The 21860-nt window shown below is 36.4% G+C and overlaps 2 protein-coding genes across 4 annotated transcripts in view; one reads left to right on the top strand and one right to left on the bottom strand.

Moving 5' to 3' along the window:
• CENPP (centromere protein P) overlaps positions 1-21860 on the bottom strand; it is a 152002-nt gene that overhangs the window by 28556 nt on the left and 101586 nt on the right. The window lies entirely within an intron of this gene.
• Positions 1713-20264, top strand: ECM2 (extracellular matrix protein 2). The gene is made up of 10 exons (XM_010207587.2): positions 1713-1794; positions 5138-5455; positions 10065-10253; positions 11579-12055; positions 12368-12483; positions 14062-14197; positions 15314-15471; positions 17205-17344; positions 18476-18802; positions 19632-20264. Exons 2-10 carry the CDS (start codon positions 5161-5163, stop codon positions 19834-19836), a joined length of 2043 nt encoding a protein of 680 aa, XP_010205889.2. The 5' UTR covers positions 1713-1794; positions 5138-5160; the 3' UTR covers positions 19837-20264.

Genomic DNA, 21860 nt, shown 5'->3' with positions numbered 1-21860 from the left:
GTCACTCTACAAATAAGAAGCTATAGGGAATAGAGATCAGTCTAGATTTTATGAAGAATCCATGACAGAGGCTCTGGGTTTTTTCAAAAGTGTCACTTTTGTCTCTATTGTCTACACCGTAATTTAAATACATGAAGTCTTTTACCTGACCATGAGAAGATGATCTATTTTTATTGTAGCTAGGAACAGGACATGGGGTGATGGGATGAAGCTGGAACACAAAAAGTTCCACTTAAACATAAGAAAAAACTATTTCACTGTGAGAGTGAGGGAGCCCTGGCACAGGCTGCCCAGAGGGGTTGGTTGTGGAGGCTCTTTCCTTGGAGGTCTTTAGGACCTGCATGGACATGTTCCTGTGTGACCTGATCTAGGTGGGACCTGCTTCTGCAGGGGGGTTGAACTAGATGACCTCTAAAGGTCCCTTCCAACCCCCACCATTCTGTGATTCTATGATTCGTTTCCTCACTTGTGCTCGAAGAACTGTTGCCCTGTTTTTCGACTCAACCTTCACAAATCAATGTTTTTAGGAAAGGTGCTGATATGTGTTATCTCATTGCAGATGCTAGCTCCATTTGTTAAGGATTCACTATTCCCATTCCTTTGAAACAGCTCCAGATAAACTACAAAAGTTTAATAATTCTTCTTTTGCCTTTGCACTGCAAAGCACAGTGAGCACTGACAATGTGTTCTTCCAGTATCTTTCCACCACATACCAGCTAACAATTATGGTTAACGCAATGGTTATACCTTCTATGACTATGTGTCTAAACATTCCTCAGAGTATGAATTCAGGCAAAGAACAAGTTTTTAATGGCAGAAGAACGCAGAGAACTCCGACTACCAGGTAAATCCATCATTTCTGAAGCTTAGCAGACTCGCCATCTCATCAAACAATGACAGTCTGCAGAAGCTCTGTCTCGGGATGAAGACAAAGGCTCTGCTGGCATAAAAAGGACTTGTGGTAACGTACCATTATTCTCTCCCTTTCCCCTACACTCAGTTCTCATATTTGTATTACTAACTACCCTGCAGCTTCTGCATAGCAGTGCTTCAGGATCATGTTTCAGGATGTAATTACCCTTACAAAAAAAAAAAGAGAAGGGAAAATGCTTCAGCCATTTTATTTTCCGTGCATAAGCCACCACTTAATGCTGAAATCATTGCTGTAAATGGACAAAAGAAACATTTTCCATACTAAAACTTCAGCAAAAAGGTTTGCTGTTTATAAATTATAGGCTCTGAGGCGGAGTGGATTAGGAAAAAATAAATTGAAGGAAAAAGTTCTCATTTTAATAAATGTTTTTATGTTAAGGTTATGCTTGCCAAAATGTATTATCTCTGTAAAATAATAAATCACATCAAAATCATGCCACCCAGAAACTGAGTTTCTAAATTACATAAACCAGAACTAAATAAAATAGACATTTTCAATGTCTTTTGAAAAAACATTCCATTTTCCTGTTCCTTATGCAACCATAAGTAGTGAAAGGGAATTTCCAGCTGTGCCTTGTCAGCCTACGGACCAAACATATTGTGCTGCTTTTCATTTTCCTTGAGTGAGTTTTTTACTTCTCCGAGTAACAGTATTAGCTGATTCTCTGCACAGAGACCAGAACAGTGCTTTGTCCCCAGGGAAAGAAGCTATTTCAGACTAAACTAAGGAATCATCTAACATGTTTCAACAATCTCCACTCTTTCTCTGTTTGTTTTAAAGTTATCACTGTGATTTTGTTTCATTTGCAACTGGAGACTAAATGCCACCAGGCAGAATCTGCTGTTAGGTTAGATTACAAGGTAAAATGTTTTAAATTTTAAATTACTGCTTAAAGCATGGTGTTGAATGGCTTAAACTACATGTTAACTTTGCAAATATGTATGAAATAATATTAGCTGTATTTACCAATAAGGAACAGAAATGCTTTTCTAGATGAAGTATGTAGTACCAGTCGATCTGCTTTTTGATTGATATGAATGCTTGCCATGCACTTCAAGCTTAAACTAACTGAAAGTGCAATTACTTTTGCTAGTATTGCTAAATATAACTCATTTCTATGCAATAAATTTAAAGAAGACTGCGTGACAAATCTTAGTAAGTCACTTTAACCCCTGTGTATAATGAGAAGTAAGTTTGACATCTTAGAAACATGTTTGAACTTAAGACTAGATCATTTAATAAATTCTGAAACTCCAGTAATTCTAACAGGTCACTACTTGAAAAATTAACTATTTCCATTAACATAGCAGCAAAATGGTAGATACTGAACTTACTGCAGATAATCTTTGCAATTTACAAACTACTGAACACATTGTGTAATGAGCAAAAGTAATAAAGATGCTTATACCTGCTATGCATGGCTTAAACATTTACAGGTAAAATGAACAAAAGTATAGCAATGCAGCCATGTTCAGAGTATCTAGCAACACAAAGATAATATGGCTGGATTATTTTAGTAATCTATAGTTTTGTTTTGACTTGTAGTAATTTATTACAAACGTCATACAAGTTGAATCGGTTGAATCTTCCCAAAATTAAGAGTTGGCTGGCACTAAACTAAACCCAATAGATAATCTGAAGATTTCAGTGATGGGCAGTAAAGGCTCAATGCATTTCAGGCTCTTTTGTTGTGCGATATTCACAATTTGGGCCTTAAAATGTGAGACAGCACTTATTAAATAAGCCAAGGAGAAAACCTCAGGTCAGTGCTGTGCATGCAAGGAGCATAATTTTTTGAAAGCAGCAGTATTAAGCTTTCAGTACTGAAGGGTTAACCTGACGGGAAAAATGTAGCATATAAACAGGATGAGTTAACAAACACATTATTTGAAGGGGAGGTGTTTTCTGGGTTTTGTTTTGTTTTTTAAAAATATAGTTATAAAGTATTTTATGAAAATAAGTTTCACTTGCAAATAATGTTATTTACTATAGAGCTGTTCTCTGTTTTGAAGTTAACAGGAAAAACCTGAGACATTGTTTGTAGAGTAGGTGTAATGTAATTCACCCTATATTATTCCTAATTTCTAAAATTACATGCATAGATAATGGAAGAGTATTTCAGTCATGCCATTACATGCCTCTGGTCACAGAAGATATGGTTAAATGTTAAAACAGCACAACTATCATGTAGCAGCATTGTATCTACACAGCTGTGGTGTAATTATAACTGTTAGAATGTGGACATAATTACAACGTCACTGACTAAACAGAATGAATTCACATGTTCCACATTTGTCTTTGTATATTCAGTTTTCTCTAAGGGCTCTTTGTATGTTCCATTCAAACTTGCAGAACAGAAGTTTAGTGTGTAATTTTATAGCCAGGCATTATCAAAGACATGAGGTCATTTTCCTGCAAGCTGAGGTACTAAGAAACAAGCACCTCCTGTAAAAGGTGCAGACATCATCAATGCAGAGTACAACCTTCTGCACTTGCAATGATAAGTAACAGCAATTTCTGTAAATAGAAGGCTGATTTCTAAGGGGTAGGAAGCAATAAACTAAAAGTCTGAATTAATTTCCGAACCCTGCCGTTACATGAGATGTTACATGGATTTGTGTGACATTTGCACCTCAAAGTGCCTTCATGTGGAAATAAACACCTTAGCTTAGCAAAATGCTGCAAATTAATAGATATATTTGCTATAATAACTCAAAATTAAAATAGTCAAACCCAGAAACAACAATATTAGAAAGAAGCAAAAGCACACTGTTTAAAGCTTATTTACTACCAACTTCTCATTGAAAAACATGACCATATAAAAATTATGCTGTGGAGAGCATGAAAAACATGCAAATAGTCACATGCTTTACATAAAAGTTAGGCCATTTTGTACCAAAATCTTGACCTACTATATAAACCAGAAGATACCAGGATGCATAAACTTTTAAAAAAAATCTGCTTCAGGCAAAACCACAGTTCAATTTACTGCAGTGATACTCTCACACTTACACAATATAAGTAACTATAGTAACACTGACTCCAAAATGAAAGACTACATATAAAGCCAGACTGATGAACATTAAGAAAAAGCATTTTTTTTAATCCCCTCAGGACTTACTTGGAGAAAAACCACGGACACACTCTAAGCTTTGTCTTGCACAGAAAGACTATGAGCTCTATGTTTCAAGTTCTTCACTAACTCTCAACATCACAAGACCACTAGTGTCCTCAGACTCTACTGTCCCAGTTAAAAATAGTCCACAAGACAAGAGCATTTCCTTTTTGAAAGAATTATGCCAACAGAGCTACGACAAATCATTAAGAACTTTGAACATGCATAGTTTTACTTCCACGCTGCTATGGCCATTGCTGGATATATTTCCATTCATACTCCTGAACCTCGACTGTTCTGTTTTGGAATGACATCTATTGGTAACAGTCAACGTAATTTTTCTGCCAGAAGCATATGAAGGCTCAAGATATATAGTCAATTTTAATTTCTTAGAAAGCTAATGCAATCCATCAACCTTTTTAGACTATCTACACTTAATTTAAACTTCCACCAGAAAAACAGATGTGTGATGTCACAAACAGCATTGCTGTGACCAAACTTCCAAAAGGTCTCCTCTACTGTCGAACCAAAAAGGCTCGGTTGAAGAAGAGGATGGCTAGAAATGGAAGCCAAAGTAATATCTCTTTTAATCTGTGGTGACAAATACCTTGCATGGAAATGACAAATGAAAAGCATTTGGAGCACCATATCAGAAATGAATTGGGCATTTTTCTGTTACTCTGCCATTCCCACGTTGAGAAGTGACAACAACCTGTAAGAAATATCTGTAATCAAAAAAGTGAAGAAACACTTTATAGCTCTTGAGAACTCCCTTGGTGGAAGCAGTAACAATTACTAAACTGCAAACACCTGATGGCACTGTAAATCTAAACTACCACTTTAAATGCCACCCCTAAATCCAAAGCTAGCACCTATTTGAATTTGATTATTGCCTGTGGAGAAATACCAAACTAAAATTGCTTCCTTTAGCTCTCATAGGGCAATTTCTCTCCAAGAGGAAGCTTGGTTATATTAACCTATCACATCTTGGACCACCTGCTATGAAAAGTGAACCGTGTGACTGATGTAATCCTAAAAGTTCTCTCGATATCTAATTTCTTTTTTTTTTCCCCCTCTCCCCATTCCAGGACACTTTGAGACACACAGAAACATGCAAGCTACACCATTAGTGTATTATTTCCTGCTTGTGTCTCTGTGCATTGATTTTTCTCAGAATGAAACTGGTGTGCTTCCCAGGAGGCAAAGGAGGAGAATGCACTACAGAGGACCGAGAAGGAGCCCCTTGGCAGGACACAGGTCCCCAAGACAGCCAAGGATGAAACCTCCAGCTCCAGTTGCTGTAGTACCCAGCATTCCTCTTATTAATATTGATGATGGTGTTATGGGAGTATTTGACTCTTTCATAGGCTTGGGTGGACAGGAATCTAGTTACAGTGTCTTACCAGGTAAGAATAAAGCCCTTCTACTACTTAGAGTGGGACGATTCTTCTCTTGAGTTCAATTGAGAGGCATAAAGTCATGAAAGCTTCATTTGAGCTCTACTTGCAATATGTAACTGAAATAATGCTCAATTACCTTTTTGCTAACCTACTTCTGTTGCCTTTTATAACAACTTTGTGGTTAGCATATGAAGCTTATAAAATTCTCTCCGCTTAAGCTTTACAGACTCCTGCTTTGCCAGGTAACTAATATTTTATGATATTTTTTCTCTATTGTCATTTTATCTTATCCAACAGAAATTTTGTTGGGATATTTTCATACCTTCAAACACGTTTGAGGCCATTTCTTGCTCAGTACATTTCCTAAGTCAATTAACATTTCACTGAGGCCCTAGCACCAGTAACAGCAGCATTATTCAAAATGGATTTAAGTTTTTTCTCTTTGGTTGTATTTTAGAAAAGCAGCATTCAAACTATGTCTACATGCAATATCTCGGGAATGATTATTTTGTAAATAAATTAACAGTACAGGGTAAGAGTTGCAATATGAAACTGACATGACAAGTAAGACCTTTACGATACACAAACTAAGCTAAGCTGACTCTTCTGCTGCATCTATGTCAAGAACACAGATTTATTTAAAAGAAGTTCAGTAGTATGGTTTATATAAAACTTGCCTTTTCAGCGACACAGAAGTTTTCACATTGCCACACTGATGTGTATTTTATGGTTTTTTTCAAGGAGATGTAGGGAAGAGGATTTGATGTCTTAAGAAACAAACATCAAGCATAATTTCATTGATCCTTACAGAAACATGCCTTGGTAGTCATAAAAGGTCTATCCACAGTCTCTTCAGAGACTAGCAAGACTAGACTCCTCCTATCAACTGTCAGTCTAGTCTTGCTGAGTGTCGTTCCTTAGTGCAGTAGAGATAACTCTTGCTCTAAGGCTGCTTGTGATTTTATGTTCAACATTACAAATGAGAAATCATAATTAAATTACAAATCAGGAAATTAAGATTGACAAGAGTCTAAAAATCAGACATCCATTCTACTGTCAGTATTTTTCCATTTTGAAACTCCAGTTATTGACCAGTTGAAAATTACTGAGACAATTTCTTTCCAAAGAGGGAGGTTCAAAGTTGAAGACGCGACACCAGGACGTTGTGAAGACCCGTGCTGGGTCGTGTCCACTCCATAGCTACTAAATAGAATGACATGGATACTTCCATTCCAGCGCTAGGAGATCACACACTGAGCTATAGACCATTTTATGAAAAAAGTAATTACCACTTACCTTATTACCACTGATCTACGTAACATGATAAACTACTTTTAATAGAAAAAGTTTAAGTCTTTTAGTGTTTCACATAACACACATGACCACCAGGTTAATAGGTCAAAACTTAAATGCCAAAACATATTAGTCACATTTTCTTAACAATTACTATTTGTTGTGAGTCCTTACTACCTGAAAGGTTGAACCATTTCAAAGCAAATATTTTAAGTAAAGGGTTTTAATGGGAAAATTAGCAAAACTCTCAACTACTACTGTATTTCTATTGTGTACTTCAACATGACTCTTATGATACATACTACTAATGTCTAACCTTTATTTGAAAAATGCTTTTAAAATTAAACAGAGGAAAATACCACAGAAATAGCACACACTTCATGTAAGATATTCCAGTCTCTCTGTCAGACACCATCAGTCATGCTGAAATAATGTGTGGTGGTTCTTCGCTCCCCGCCCCGTTTGTTTCTATCTGGACTTGCATCCAAAAGCTGAGCTAAAACCACTGAACTCATTTTATTTGGAACTTGATGCTGAATTTACACCACATTTCCAAAGGTTAAAAGTCCTATGCTCATTTGCCAAAGACTTCAACCACAAGGTATTTTTTCGTCTAGCTTTTAAAGTTCAAAATTTTTTCAAGTTAATGTCAGATTTGGAAAAAACAGAGCCTATTAAATAATAGCACACTATTATTAACCCTGCCTCAGAACAGAAGAAAATGCAATTCAAATCCTAGCTACTTATTTCGCTCTTAGTAGCCTAAAACCCCTAGTTTACAGATGCAATGTGTGGGATGAAAATTAACAGTTAAATAGAGGTTTAACAGTAACGTGACATATCGCCTTCCTCCAAACAAAAATCATGTGAATCGTTTAAATTAAATCAAACAGCTCACCGCAACATAAGATAATTTGCAGTTGTTTGTCCTACATACATTACAGTCTGCCCACTAAGCAGTGCAGAATAGGATGTGCACTGGAGCATCTCGACACAGTCTTTACTCTGTCTTATAGGAATTATGTCAATTCCAACGAAGTACCGAACAGCAGTTCTGCAACAGAAGAGTACTTCTTTGTCTTTGAGCATGCACACTTGTCCTGTCTTTTTAAGTTACTCTCATGTACACAGAAAAGAAGATAGTTTGTTAAGTGTCAGAGGCCGAGGCCTCGTAAACCCAGATTGCTTATTCAGACAAGATCTGCACCAGCTTCAGCTACAGTCTAGTGGTTAGAACAAAATAAGGAATTTAAGGAAGCACAAAAGAATTTCAGTCTCAAGCCAGATATGTTCCTCTGGAACAGCTGACATTTTATTGTTTAACATGAGAAAGTGTAGTGTTCTTTCTGTGTTTCCTTTGGAAATTATTTAAAAAGAATATTGTGGCTTCCTGGCAAGCACATAAAAAGCAGAAGCCAGGATCCAGCAAACAGCTGGATTACAGATACCTGAGTAGAACGAGAAGGGACTTACAGCCAAATAACATTTCGTCTGGGCTAACACATCTCCTCCTTCAGTTAACATGGCTTGAGCTGATTAGACCACAGCGTTATGGGGCTGAAATGATATGTATGTATCCTGCATCTTTGAAAAAACAAGATGCAACAGTTAAAAAATTTATTTATCTTCCATCCTGAGAGTAACTTAAATCAAAAGAACATTTTTTTAAAATATAAAGAATATAGAGGAGCACTGAAATAGGCTGATTCTGATAATTAATTTTTACTCTGGAAAACAGGTTCACCTCCAATAGTCCAATAGAAGGCAAAGGGATGCCTTTGTTATGAAGCTGAGAGCAGGATTGCATTAAAGGACTTTGCAAATGCCTGATTTGGAGTTAAAGATTAATCCCAGAGACATTTCAATCCAAATCTTTACAGTAGTCTTGTCAGGATATTTAGAGCCTATGCTCTTCCCTTAAAACCCAACAACCAAGCATGGATCAGGGAGGAGTGAGAAAAATACCGCAAACAATTGCTCCAAAGACAGCTTGTCTGTGGCAAATGAGAGTCTCTTGCACGGAAATTCAGTTAAGATTTTCCCAATGTATCAGACAATCTTCTTCTGAAGGAGGAGGCCATTCAATCTTTCATTTATACACAGAAGTGTACAAAATAACTTAGAAGAAGGGTTTTCAGCTTGAAATAAACACTTCAGCAATGGATTTTTACATTAATTAGAGGAAAAGGGAAGGTGTTTAGGGACTACAGACTCTCACAAAATTCAGGGAAACTTTTGTTGAGGTAGACTCCATCACTGGAAGGAAAGAGTCTTGAAATGCTTTCCTGCACAAGTCTTCACACTCTCCAAACAACTTGCCTATTGAGTATCAAGAGTACAGCTTACAAAACAAATCTTCCTACATTTCTTTCTGAAAAATTCATTTGTTTACCCTGAGGAAACCTCAATGTTTTGTAGATTCACATCCAGAAACTTTGGAGGACTAGTATTTATTAGCATCAATTCTTCAGGATTGCTGCTTTGCTAGCAAAAAGGCTTTTTCAGATAAAGGAAAGAGGAGATTCTTGCCATCTTATAGCAGTCATTACAGAATGGACTTTACTTCCCTTAAGCCTATGAATAGTTACTATAAAGGGAATATTATTATCCTGCCAGTTCTACAGATCCTTTACAAAACTTTCTGTTTTAATATGCAAGATATTAGAAAATATGTCTAGTGCACAAGAGAGAAACAGAACGAGGTCTGGGAAAAAAATAGTCTGCAGGATTGATTTTAGCTCCATTTCAACAGAGAAAGCTTTTGCTTGTTCTCAGCTGCCCAGCTTCCATTCCGATCCGTGATTTCTGCTTTCCACTCCTAAGGATGGAGAGGAAAAAGGAGCTGCCACGAAAAAGACCCTCAGAAGCTCGCCACATAATTTTCCCATTTAGGGTTTTAGGAATATCACTGAATTTGAGTAATTTTTCCAGAAGACAAAGCTAGTAAGGGTCCTCATCAGCTGGCTAGAGAGAGGAGGACATGAACTGTTATGATGACTGCCTGAAATAGGGCAGATAAGTAGAGGGCACAGAACCTGCACTCAGCTTTCACATTGAAGCTGTGAGTGGCTAACAGCTATGTAGACATTCATTGTGTGACTACCCCTTGATTGCCTTCACGGCTGAGAATGAGATAGAGACTGGAGAACACTAATAAACTGAAGAAAATACAGCTATGCAAAATAAGGAATAAGGATAAAATAGAATATTTTCAAAATGAGAACAAAATATTACTGTTTTTTTTCCAAAGGTTTAAACAAACTCTGTTGGTTTTATCTCAGATTAAGCCGTTTAACTCCAATTTTTTACTTTCTTTTCTTAGGAAAGAAGGGACAGTGCACAGCTAATGGGATGATTATGTATGATAAAGCTGTCTGGTCTCCCAAACCCTGCATTACCTGTCTCTGTTCAAAAGGAGAAGTGATATGTGATACAACCATGTGCCACCCCTTGAAATGTCAAAAAACTATTATACCTGAAGGAGAATGCTGCCCAGTTTGTTCTGATACTGGTACAGTACACTGTAACATTTCTACTGTTTTAAAACTACCTTGTGCAAAACCTACATGCTATGTTTAATGATAACACAGACTTACTAGGTATATATAACCTTTTTATAGAGAAAACAAGCCTTGAATTACATGATAAGAGGTGTTTATATTTCCACTGAAGTTGATGTCACTTGCTTAGAGTACACTGGCTGTTAGATGAGTTTGATATAACATTTAAAACAAAGAAGATGTTAAGTATGCAATAGTAAATATAACTGTGTATGGTTTATTTTCCCCCTTCCGTTTCTTCTCTCCTACCTTTACAAAATTTTGGTAAATGTATAAAGAAAGAACATCTGGTTACATTTTATATCCCACTTTCATTTACAAAGGATCAATTGATAACTACTAGTCATTACATATTAGACATATATAATAAACACATTATGGTTAACAGACTGGTAAATCTTTGTTAGGCATGTAAAAACTTGCAGCTATTTGCTGTAAAACAGGAGAAGAAATTCAACCAAAGAGGGACAACAATCTTCATTCTTCATAAATATGTAAACAAAATAAGTATATTTAAAAACAAAAGGAGTGGAGGAGATAAAGATGAAATGTGAGTTCCTTCCCCTACACCAAATACTCTAAGTCTGCAAAGTACTGTACTTAACCTCCTCTGACTGTAAAAACATTATTTAGCCTTGTGTGTGTGTTTGTGCATATGTGACCCACGGATATGCACTGAGACATCATAGAAATTAACTGTGGAACTAGAAGTCATGTTGACTGAAACAATTAATCTCCTTTTATTTTAATTGTTCTGTTATGCAAGTAAAACACTCATTTTGATAACGGAGTTACCATGTTTTCCCACTGAGCTCCTCACCTGCAGCCACCTTTACACCTGACAGTCCCTTTCACAGGGGAATGTCTTAACCTTTGTGAATTTTATTCAAATTGCCTTCCTCCTACTCCCAGACACATTATTATTGCTCTTGAGGCACCTGCACCAACACCAAAACTGAATTAATATTATTAATTAAAAAAAGAAGATAACAAAAGCTATACAAATTTTCCCTGCTTTACCTGGAGTTGTAATGAATTGTACCTGTCCACAAACCGTTCTGTACTGTGGGCTCAATCATTTCCCAAAGCCTGTCTCTGCAGTCAAGCAGCAATATAAGACCATATTTTCATTCTTTCGGGTCATATTCTCAGGGATATGCTATTCTTCTATAGGTACCATATTCTTAGTATACGAGGGGAACAATCTTTACTAAAACTTTGGTTTAATATGCTCTTATCAGACAACTTTAGTTTTTTTTCTCATTGCCTTGGTTAGCCTCCTCTTTGGATTCCAGTATTATTTCAACGGATGACATGAGTGAATTGTCTGGTGATTCTCCAGAATCCAACACCCTTGACAACACCAAAGTATTGTCACCTGCACATAGTCAAAGAGAGAAAGATGAACTGCCCAGAACAGAAGTGGTGGAATTTAAAGAGAAAGAGGGTCATAAAAAGGATGAAAAGAAAAGAAAAGGGAAAAAAAATCGACGGAAGCATAAAGCTTCTCAGAGACGAAAGACGTCCATCACGAGAAAGGAAGCTGCAGAAGAGGAAATACAATATGGAAGTGATGAAGATGATGGTACTTTCAGAATGCCATCTCATTTCCCAATTCCTGTTCCACCCATAGAAGCTCCTCCTTTGCCATCTGGATGTTCCACCTCAGACACCACAATTAGCTGTGTTAATGCCAAACTTACACAAATACCACCAATTTCAGACCCAGATCTAACAAGTCTAGACCTTACAGGTAAATAATGAGTCTACTTTGCACGGTCATTCTCATGAAGTAATATTACCTGTTCTCAAATACAGTCAAGAGTAAAGCTAATACCTTGTCATTTCTTATCATAGAAATGTATTAGAATGAATTTTACAGCTCAGCTCCTAAACCAATACATTGAAAGTGTTAGATTTGCTTACTTGTGTTAAATACAAATCTATCTACATACAATGATTGTACACAATACCACTATTTCCATGTTTTTCATGAACAATATTACACAACTCAGATGCATAATCTAACTTGTAACTCAAACTATTGTCTTGATTTTTGTCCTAGGAAATAGTATCACCACTATCTCAGATGAAGCATTCAATGGGATACCTAATTTGGAATGGATTGATCTGAGTAAAAATAATATTACCTCTCCTGGTATAGGTCCACTAGCATTCAAAGTAAGAAACTTTTCTAATTAACTTTTCTACTATTGTATGACTATTGTTGCTTAAAGGAAACTGCTTCTCAGTTGATGGATATAAACCGGTTTGCACCTAGCAGAAGTAACCATTGTATAATTACAATACAGTCAAACCCAGCTATTTCAAGAACTTTCTTGTCAAGAATACCTAATCAAGAATATCTAAAGATTTCTGAATGACATTCATGAATCATTTAATCATAGAATCACAGAATCATAGAATGGTGGGGTTGGAAAGGACCTTTAGAGCTCATCCAGTCCAATCCCCCTGCAGAAGCAGCTCCACCTAGATCAAGTCACATAGGAACGTCTCCAGGCAGGTCCTGAAGACTTCCAAGGAAGGAGCCTCCACACCCTCCCTGGGCAGCCTGTGCCAGGGCTCCCTCACCTCACAGTGAAATAGTTTTTCCTCATGTTTAAATGGAACTTTTTGTGTTCCAGCTTCATTCCATCACCCCTTGTCCTGTTGCAAGACACAACAGAAAAAAGTGACATCCCAATCTCCTGACAACCACCATTTAGATATTGGTAAATATTAATGAGATTCCCCCCTCAGTCTCCTCCAGACTAAACAGTCTCAGTTCCACACCTGGGATACTTAGGCTCAAATTTGTAAATGTTCAGTCCTCTTCTTGCAAGAGGAATTTCTGTCGTTACCATTCCAGTGCATCTACATATTCCTCACTTGAAGACAGAATAGTCCCATAGTAACTTCCCAAGTACATCCAGGTAGTAAGTGATTCAAGCATGGAAGTGAGGCACGAAGGCTTTGCTTTTTCATGTAAGATGGATATAAACAGTAGATGAACAAAATGAATTATCACGGTACGGTTTTTACTTTGTTTCCTGCCATATGCAATAAGTCTTCTCATTGGACTCTGCATACCGCCTCCCTCCAGTTCCTGTGAAATCAAAGTGGATGGAATGACAGACAAAAAAATTGTCTCAGTCATGAAATTAGTTTTAGTGATGCTTATATCACATCAGGCAGTTAGGACAAAACTGGAGGAAAGCAGGCTCCAGTGGATCCACTGCTAAAACAACACCATCTTTTAAAGAAATGCTCACTACTGCATGATTCTGATGTGCATTTATCAAAGTTAAGCTATGCTAACTTTTCACACCAGTTCTTTAACCTGGCTGAAGTAATAAAAATCCTAGGTCAATAATAAAGTTGCAGTCACCACGCTTAACAAATTTGTTGTCATGCAGAAAAGCAGAAATTTGCTCACAAATCAACAGTAGAAATACATAGGTGTATACCTATGTCCTTTGAACTCCTAAAATCTGCAGTGAGGTACCTACATGACTCAAAGACAGTAGCAATAATGCAAACAGTTATGACTGGATAGCTGGTGTGCTCAGTCAAGCTCTGGTTACACATTAAACAGCACCATGGTTAATATTTAGCTTAAAGAAGCCAGTTAATTAGACATTGCTGCTGAAAAGTGTATGTCCAAAAAAAAAAGTTAAATGTGAGTATGCTATATGTTTAACCATGGATTTCACACCTATTTATTTAATCTAAGCTCTCTTCTTCATCTCTATGATTAAGATCCTGAAAAAGCTAAAACGTTTGTACTTGGATGGAAACATGCTGGTACGTATTCCCTCTGAACTGCCATCAGCTTTGGAAGAAATAAAAATAAATGACAACCACCTTCATGCCATTGATGAAGATGGCTTACAAGGTATTTAGAAAACTAATATCAGTCATATGAAACGATTAAAATAAATCTGAAAAGCAGAATGGACAACCAAATGCACCTGGTTTACTACAGCCAGAAAAATAATTGCTAGGCAACAAGATCTGAGAGATTTGCATGACAATGTTGTTTGAAATTACATTTTCTCTTCTCATGCAACTGCTGCTCTCTTCAAAAAGCTTCTATTTATGGTTAGCAAGTAGAGCTGCACTTGCAGTATGCTGAGCATACCTGCTCTCCTGACCCCGTAATCTTTATGTGGTGTAAAACTATATTCGTGAAAGTGAATAGAACTTGATATGCATGAAAAATAAAGCAGCACATAGTGAAATCATGATCACTTTAAGCCAAGCCAACTGTGGGTTCTTTTTACTCTCCTGCCAAAAGGATCCCAAGGAGAGTGGATCAGTTTAATGATACAGTTCACTATGGAGGCTTGAGCTAAGACCAAGAAATGTAGATTAAGGACTAAAAAAGCCATTCAGTTTGAAATGATAAAACTGTGCTGACAAGCAGAGAGATAAAACAAGTTATTTGGATTATTTCTGAATGAGGAATTTATTATTACAAAATACTTTTTCCTGATTACATGTATTGATCAACACTGGTTTCTTCTGTGACCTGCATTTGGGTGGCTGAGGAGGAGGAACAATAACCCACGAAGGGTTCTCAGCACAGTACAGTAGGAGGCTGAAAGGAATAAAGCAGGAAGATTAACATTCCCATTATCACATAAGTGACCTGGAGACCCATGGAGGTCACTAGGCAACTGCACAAGGGCCAGCAGGCACATATGTTCTAAACATAACCATGAAGTAATAAGGCCCAAACAGCAACACTATGCACAAGTTTTACAGTTGCTGCCTTTTCCATTCTAAGTGGGACAGAAAGCTATAAAAAAGCTCTAGTCAATCTCCAGAGTTCTATAACTAATAAACAATATAATGATATGATTATGAGATAATAAATGAAAATCCTTTCGCTATAATTCTTCTTTGCTTTGAACTGATCTGAGCAGTAAGACAGTTAAATTTGAAGCATGCGTTTCAACAAGATATGAGATGGCATTAATTAACAGAAATTCCAACTTTTTCTCCCCAGATTTAAAGAACTTGGTCACCCTGGAATTAGAGGGAAATAAACTTAGTGAAGCGAATGTCAGCCCTTTGGCCTTTTATCCTCTGAAGAGTCTCTCTTATTTGCGACTGGGAAGAAATAAATTTAGAATTATCCCACAAGGTCTTCCCGCTACTCTTGAGGTAAAAACAAAACAATCAATAAGCTAAAAAACCCAAACAAACCAAATCCAAACCAGGAAAGCTTCATTTTCCCAGATATTTCAGGCTCTTTTTAATAAATTTGTTTCTAGATATATTAATAACTTGTAGTCCTAAATAATTATTCCTAGAAATTTACTTACATACCAACTCCATCCCAAAAGCATCTTTTAAGTCTGAATTTATCTACTGGTGTCTCACAAAATAATATAGCCTGCAACTTCTCTCTGTTCAGTTACACATCATGCACATAACACTCCAGATATGAAGTCTTAGTGCAAAAACAAAGTGAACTTTGAGTTAACACACAGCAAAGTTCACAAACAAGAATAACGACAGATCTAGAAAAAGTGTTTCATGGGGAAAGACTAAAAGATTAAGTGTGAAAGTGAGCGCAAGATGCCAGTATCTAACCACCCTCTTCCTTTGTTGGCTGTTCCATGTTTCAGTTTCTTTGTTTTTTCAAACCTTTGGTGAAACCTTTGGTGAATTTCACCTCGTTTAGGGTGGGTGGTAGTGTTCGAACAGAAGGGTTATTTTTATTACCTGAAGAGTTTCCTCTTTCCTATTTTTTTTTCAAATCAAGACATGTTTCTTTTGATAGTCTCCCATCTCATCCCTCTGCCCAGAATGTAAATATAATTTGTTGTGGTTTTTCTTTTTTTAGGAATATGGAAGGTATTTTCTTCCTTCTTTTCAATCTCTGTCAAGTTTCACTCTCTGATAGACTGATAGAAGTATCAGTCTTCATTTCAAAGACAATCCTTGCTACCTATTAACTCCACCAACTCTCTTGATTCAGTCTTTCCGTTTGCTCTTTCTCATTTCAGTGTCCTCACATTTATCAAATATTTACTCAAATCTAGCCAAACCAACAATATATTTTCTATGTAGTTGTTTTCTTCTGCAGCTACCAGCCTAGTGTTCTCCACTATCTGTTCACTCACATCTTACATTTTTCCTTTTTTTTCTATTTCATCCTTCCTTGAAACAGTGAACACCTGGCAAGTTTTGCTACACTTTGGGAATATTTAATTTTAAACCAACACCTAATAACTTCACAATGATTTTCAGGCTACCAAGTTATTTCTCTCTTTTCCCAAAGCCTTTCTCTAAAGGCGCTAAATTATCTTTCAGGTCCTAACATATTTTAGTCATTGCTCCATTTTTATTTCACATCATATTTATTCTACCTTAGAAGCCATTACCAGGAACTTCATTCTGTGTATAACATGCAGCTTCGATATGTTGCAGACTCACCATATACAGTTTTGTAAAACATTAACATTTTATATCAAAGTCTTCAAGAGCACAGCAAAAATATCAAGAAAGCAAGACTCTTAATATTTTTTTCCTCACTAACAGCTTTCCAAGACAAAAAAAAAACCCCAACAACCAACTTCTTGTCAATCTCATCACTCTCACATATACTCCTGTGCTTTACAACTTCAAGCAAGATCAAAAGATTCAACCCTTTTTCTACTCGACCTTTCAAAGCAATCTCGGTTTGCACAAATGAGAAAACAAAACAATTGTTTCAAAAACTTTGTTTCTGAAAGTAAAGCTACAAATACAAACTGACTCTGATTCAGATTCAGAAATTACCAGATATATCAGGTAAAATGGAGGACAGGTAATACCTGCATTTTGAATTTGCAACGTGAAAGAACAGCATATTTCGCTTTCACAAATTTTCTTTCCAAATGCACTTACAGGAGCTATACCTTGAAAATAATCAAATTGAAGAAGTGTCAGAAATTTGCTTTAACCATACAAGAAACATAAATGTCATTGTGCTAAAGCATAACAAATTAGAAGAGCACAGAATAGCACCTTTGGCTTGGATAAACCAAGAGTAAGTATAAATAATTTAAGATAAAATGATTTTTCTATGTTACTAGCAAGTCTGATAATGAAAGAAATGTTTGCACTTCATTACTTTTAACTTTAAATTGTAGTTTTCTTTTGATTTGCTTGTTTTCATTAGGTAGTTGGTCTTAATTTCCTTTGCTTAAATTGTGTAATCTAGGAAGTATTCAGAATTAGCTTTCAAACAAAGACCTTACACCTCAAAGCTGTACAATATTAACATACAAGTCTAAATACTTTTCTGACCATCCAATAAAAAAGAGTATTAATTATCAATAATACTCCATAAAATTATATGATAATTTGGTTGTAATATGTAATAATCTAACAGGTAATTAAAAATAATTAAATACTATCCTAGTCTGATTTTCCATTAGATTCAAAATTACAAAAGCATGTAAGATGAAGGGAAGATGATATAGCAGCATTGTGTAAGAGTAGAATATAAGCAGAGCAAAGAACAAGAATGAAAGAAGCAAAAGATACTGCTTTCGATTCTTCTGGTAAATTATTGACTCAGCTAGGTAATGTATCTGGCCATATCATACCTATCAGCTTGATTGCTTTGATTTCTTGGTTCCCTATCAGTTGACTTCTGGATTTGGAAACTGCTTAATCTGAAAACAATCACACTGTTACTAACAGCTTCTCATGAAGTGAAGCATATCTGAGTGATGCTACAAGAGCCATTCACAAAACAATTCTATTTCAAATGGGCTTTAGAACAAAATTTTAAAATCCACATCACTGGGATAACCACTAAGGTCCCAAGCTCATTATGTGTTTTCCAGTGTAACCCATTATTGCAATTCAGCAATGTTTATCAACCACAAATTAGCCCCTTGGGTTTCCCCCATTCAGTGGTTTCTCTGTACTCACCGTATTTTCTTCCCATCAACAGAATCATGGCGTGATTGACAATGACTTCAATTCTTTCTACTCCCAGAGTAATTATTCACGTTCCATAGAATGCATTCTGTTCCATTAGCAAAACCAATTTTCCCTTGGAAATTCTGTTTTCTTATAATGATCAAGCACTATTTTGTACAGAGGGTAGCATTAACAATGCTGTAGGCTTTAATGTTTTCATCCCATTTGTTTTTCTCCTTTCATGCAGGAACTTGGAATCAATCGATCTCTCTTACAATAAGTTATATCACGTTCCCTCCTATCTGCCAAAATCTTTACTACATCTGATACTTATAGGAAATCAGATTGAAAGAATTCCAGGATATGTCTTTGGCCACATGAAACCAGGCCTGGAGTACCTTTACCTGTCCTTTAACAAACTTACTGATGATGGAATAGATCCGGTATCCTTTTTTGGAGCATATCACTCTCTGAGAGAGTTGTTTTTGGATCACAATGAATTAAAGTCTGTACCATTTGGAATCGATGAAATGAGAAAATTACGTTTTCTAAGACTGAACAATAATAAAATAAGGTAATTTCCAAGCTCTTTGTTACATTAATGGCATTAAAATAATTGTCACAAGACACAAGACATGCTTTGAGAACTTGTAGAATCATAGAATAATTTCAGCTGGAAGAGACCTGTAAGCTCATTGAGTGCAGCCTTTGTCCCAGCCCTATCAACCACCAGATCACTTCCCGCAACATCCAACCTTCTCTTAAACACTTTCAGGGACGGTGACTCCAGCACCTCCCTGGGCAGCCCCTTCCAATGCAAATTCTGAAAGAGCAGCTAAATTCTGAGTTTTCTGATGCAGTATTTCTGCATATAAGGAGAGAAGAGAGAAATTTTACCAGTCCTCATAGTTCTGGAAAATGCTCACAGTGATGCTGAACACAATTTGATAGAACAGCAAAGTACCAGCTTTTCCTACTCTTGGACTAGAGCCCAAAATAACTAGGAGTCATCAACTGCTGCTGAGCACCAAAGCAGCCTTTCCACAGTTCCAATCGCCAGTCAGGTATTCCCTCTCTGTCCTCTGTACTGGTTACAAAGCAAAGGAATGGCAGGCAGAGGATCTTACCTGTGTTACACAGAAAGTTTTCATTCAGCAATGTATGACAATAGTTTCCTCAGGAAAATTAAGTATATGATATATCATATGAGTAAACAATGCAAGGAAAGAATTTTCCAAAGAATTACTTGTAACAGTCATCAATCAATGTATTATGGAGAAAATGGAGTGTACTGATTCAGTAAACATTTTAGAGTATTTAAATACACAGCATCTCTAAAATAAAGTATGAAGTTATGAGTTATCTTGAATAATTAAAATAGAACTCCTGTCCCAATGTCACAGGTCAGTCCATCCAGAACGCATCTGCAGGGCTCACAGCAATGACGATGACAACCATGACAACAGCGAAGAGGAGGAGAATGAAGAGTCACGCTTGGAACATGTTCATCTTGAAAACAACTACATCAATACAAGACAGCTATCACCACATGCATTTTCATGCATAAGATCCTACTGCAGTGTTGTTCTTAAACCACAGAGGAACTAATAAATGCCCAACTTTTGCATTGCAGCCCCTATCTCCTAGGAACACAGCTTGCTTTATTCTCTGCTGCTAACAGGTTTGCTTATTTCTGATTGAAACCCTTCTCACTACTATAAATAAGATACAGTATGTTACATACTGAAATAAGGAAGCAGTGTATTTCTTAATATTATTTCACTATAAAAACATTAAATTTATAAACAGAAGCACAAGCTGGCATCAAATTTTCATTAGCGTGGGCTAGGAGGAGATTCTCCTCTCTCTCTACTCTGCCTCTGTTGGACTAGATCATCTCTAAAGGTCCCTTCCAACCCCTTCCATTCTATGATTCTATGAAATTCTGCTTAAACAGACTCAATTAAACTGTGTCCCCAGATACACCTCCACAAGATCAGATTTTAGAAAACAAAAATGTATCTAAACACTCAGCTTGGTCCTCTCTTGTTTGGTGAACTGAATTGAAAACATTTTAAATGGTACCATCAGCCTAGAATGTGACAGAAATATAAGCCCTTTACATTCTAGCAATGCAAGAATCATTTTAAAAAAATGTGCATAATACTATCAAGAATTGTGCAGTGATAAATTCTCTTCCAACTGAAATTTCACAGAAAAAAAGCTAAATTACTTGTTTTAGAGACATAACCCTGAAAACTCATTAGATGCTGTGTTTGAATACAGGGAGCTAGATGAATGAGCCATTAATTTCTGCATGCCTTCTTAAAAAAACCAGCAACCTCAAAAGCAAATGTAAAAAATATTTGGTTGTTTTTGTTTAAAGTCAGAGAGTGTAGGTCCCATTCATTTGTACAGTAGCTAATTTGCTGGGATCATGATGCACATTTAGGGGACTAATTAGACTTCATCAAACCTATAAACTCTTCAGTTATTACTTCATTTTGAAAGCTTCTAGATAGTGATAAATCTTCACTTCAGCAACAACGATGATAAAGCAGTTTCGGTAGTACATTTGATATGAATGTCAGCTCAGGTACAGAATAGTAATTGTTTACATATAGATCTCTGTTTCCCCAGAAAGGAGAAAGAAGCATTTTTAAAGAACTCTACAGTCCATTCTTATAAGAGTAGGCAGTGGTAGGAAACAGAGAACATTGGCAAGTCATTATTCCTCATGCAATGAATTTCCACTTTCTCCTGGGCTATTTTGTGAGGCATAAAAAAACCAAAAGAGTACTACAGGTATGCTGCCTAACCATTTTTTCTTAAAAATGGATCGGAACAAAGCATGAAATGGCTTAATATGGGGTTTGACTCTCTTACAGTCATATAGATGCTGTAAGCAACTGCACATCATAACTCTATTGCCATCACTGTGGAATCAAAGGTTTCACTATGTATTTCCCACACATCTCAATCAATCTGTTGCTAACAGACATGTCATAATCAGTATAAGCACAGTGTTCACACATCTCCTGTATTACAGAGTGCATATACCAACACCTGAGCTTTGTCTTCGCTAAGCCGTACAATCATAATAAAAATAAAGTCACAATGTTCTATCTCAAGGTTTTCTCTTACTCAAATAAATGAGTACCTGCAAGGCACAAGGAGACTTCATCTGTAATGAGTCCAAATACAACATATTCTTTGTAAGAAACAATACTAAGATGTGTGAATTTCTGTAGAAAGATTGCTTTGGACATACAAGCTGGTAAAATACAGTCAGAAGTCATACTTCAGTGATTCTCTCAGTTTGGTAAAGAATGGTGAAATTAACATGCTGACTTTTATACATAATGCTCTATTTTCAGTGGTTTTGTTTCATTGGTTGTGCACTTTCAACATCTGATTCCTTCCTTCCTTTTCACATCAGTCGATACCTCAGATAATATTCCTTTGACTTTGTCATCATTAGGTTCCCAGACTACCGTTTTGTGAGACTAAAAACCTAAATTATTTAATTGTTAGTCAATTGCTAAATAACTTCAGACTTATTTTGCAGCAAAGTGCTTTCAGAAAATTTACTACACACTTTGAACACACAAATTGACCCAAGGAGAAATTTC

Source organism: Colius striatus, chromosome 15 (genome assembly GCF_028858725.1).
Source record: "Colius striatus isolate bColStr4 chromosome 15, bColStr4.1.hap1, whole genome shotgun sequence".
Lineage (NCBI taxonomy): Eukaryota > Metazoa > Chordata > Aves > Coliiformes > Coliidae > Colius > Colius striatus.
The sequence above is the reverse complement of the archived record's forward strand: the minus strand, read 5'-3'. Positions and strand labels throughout refer to the sequence as shown.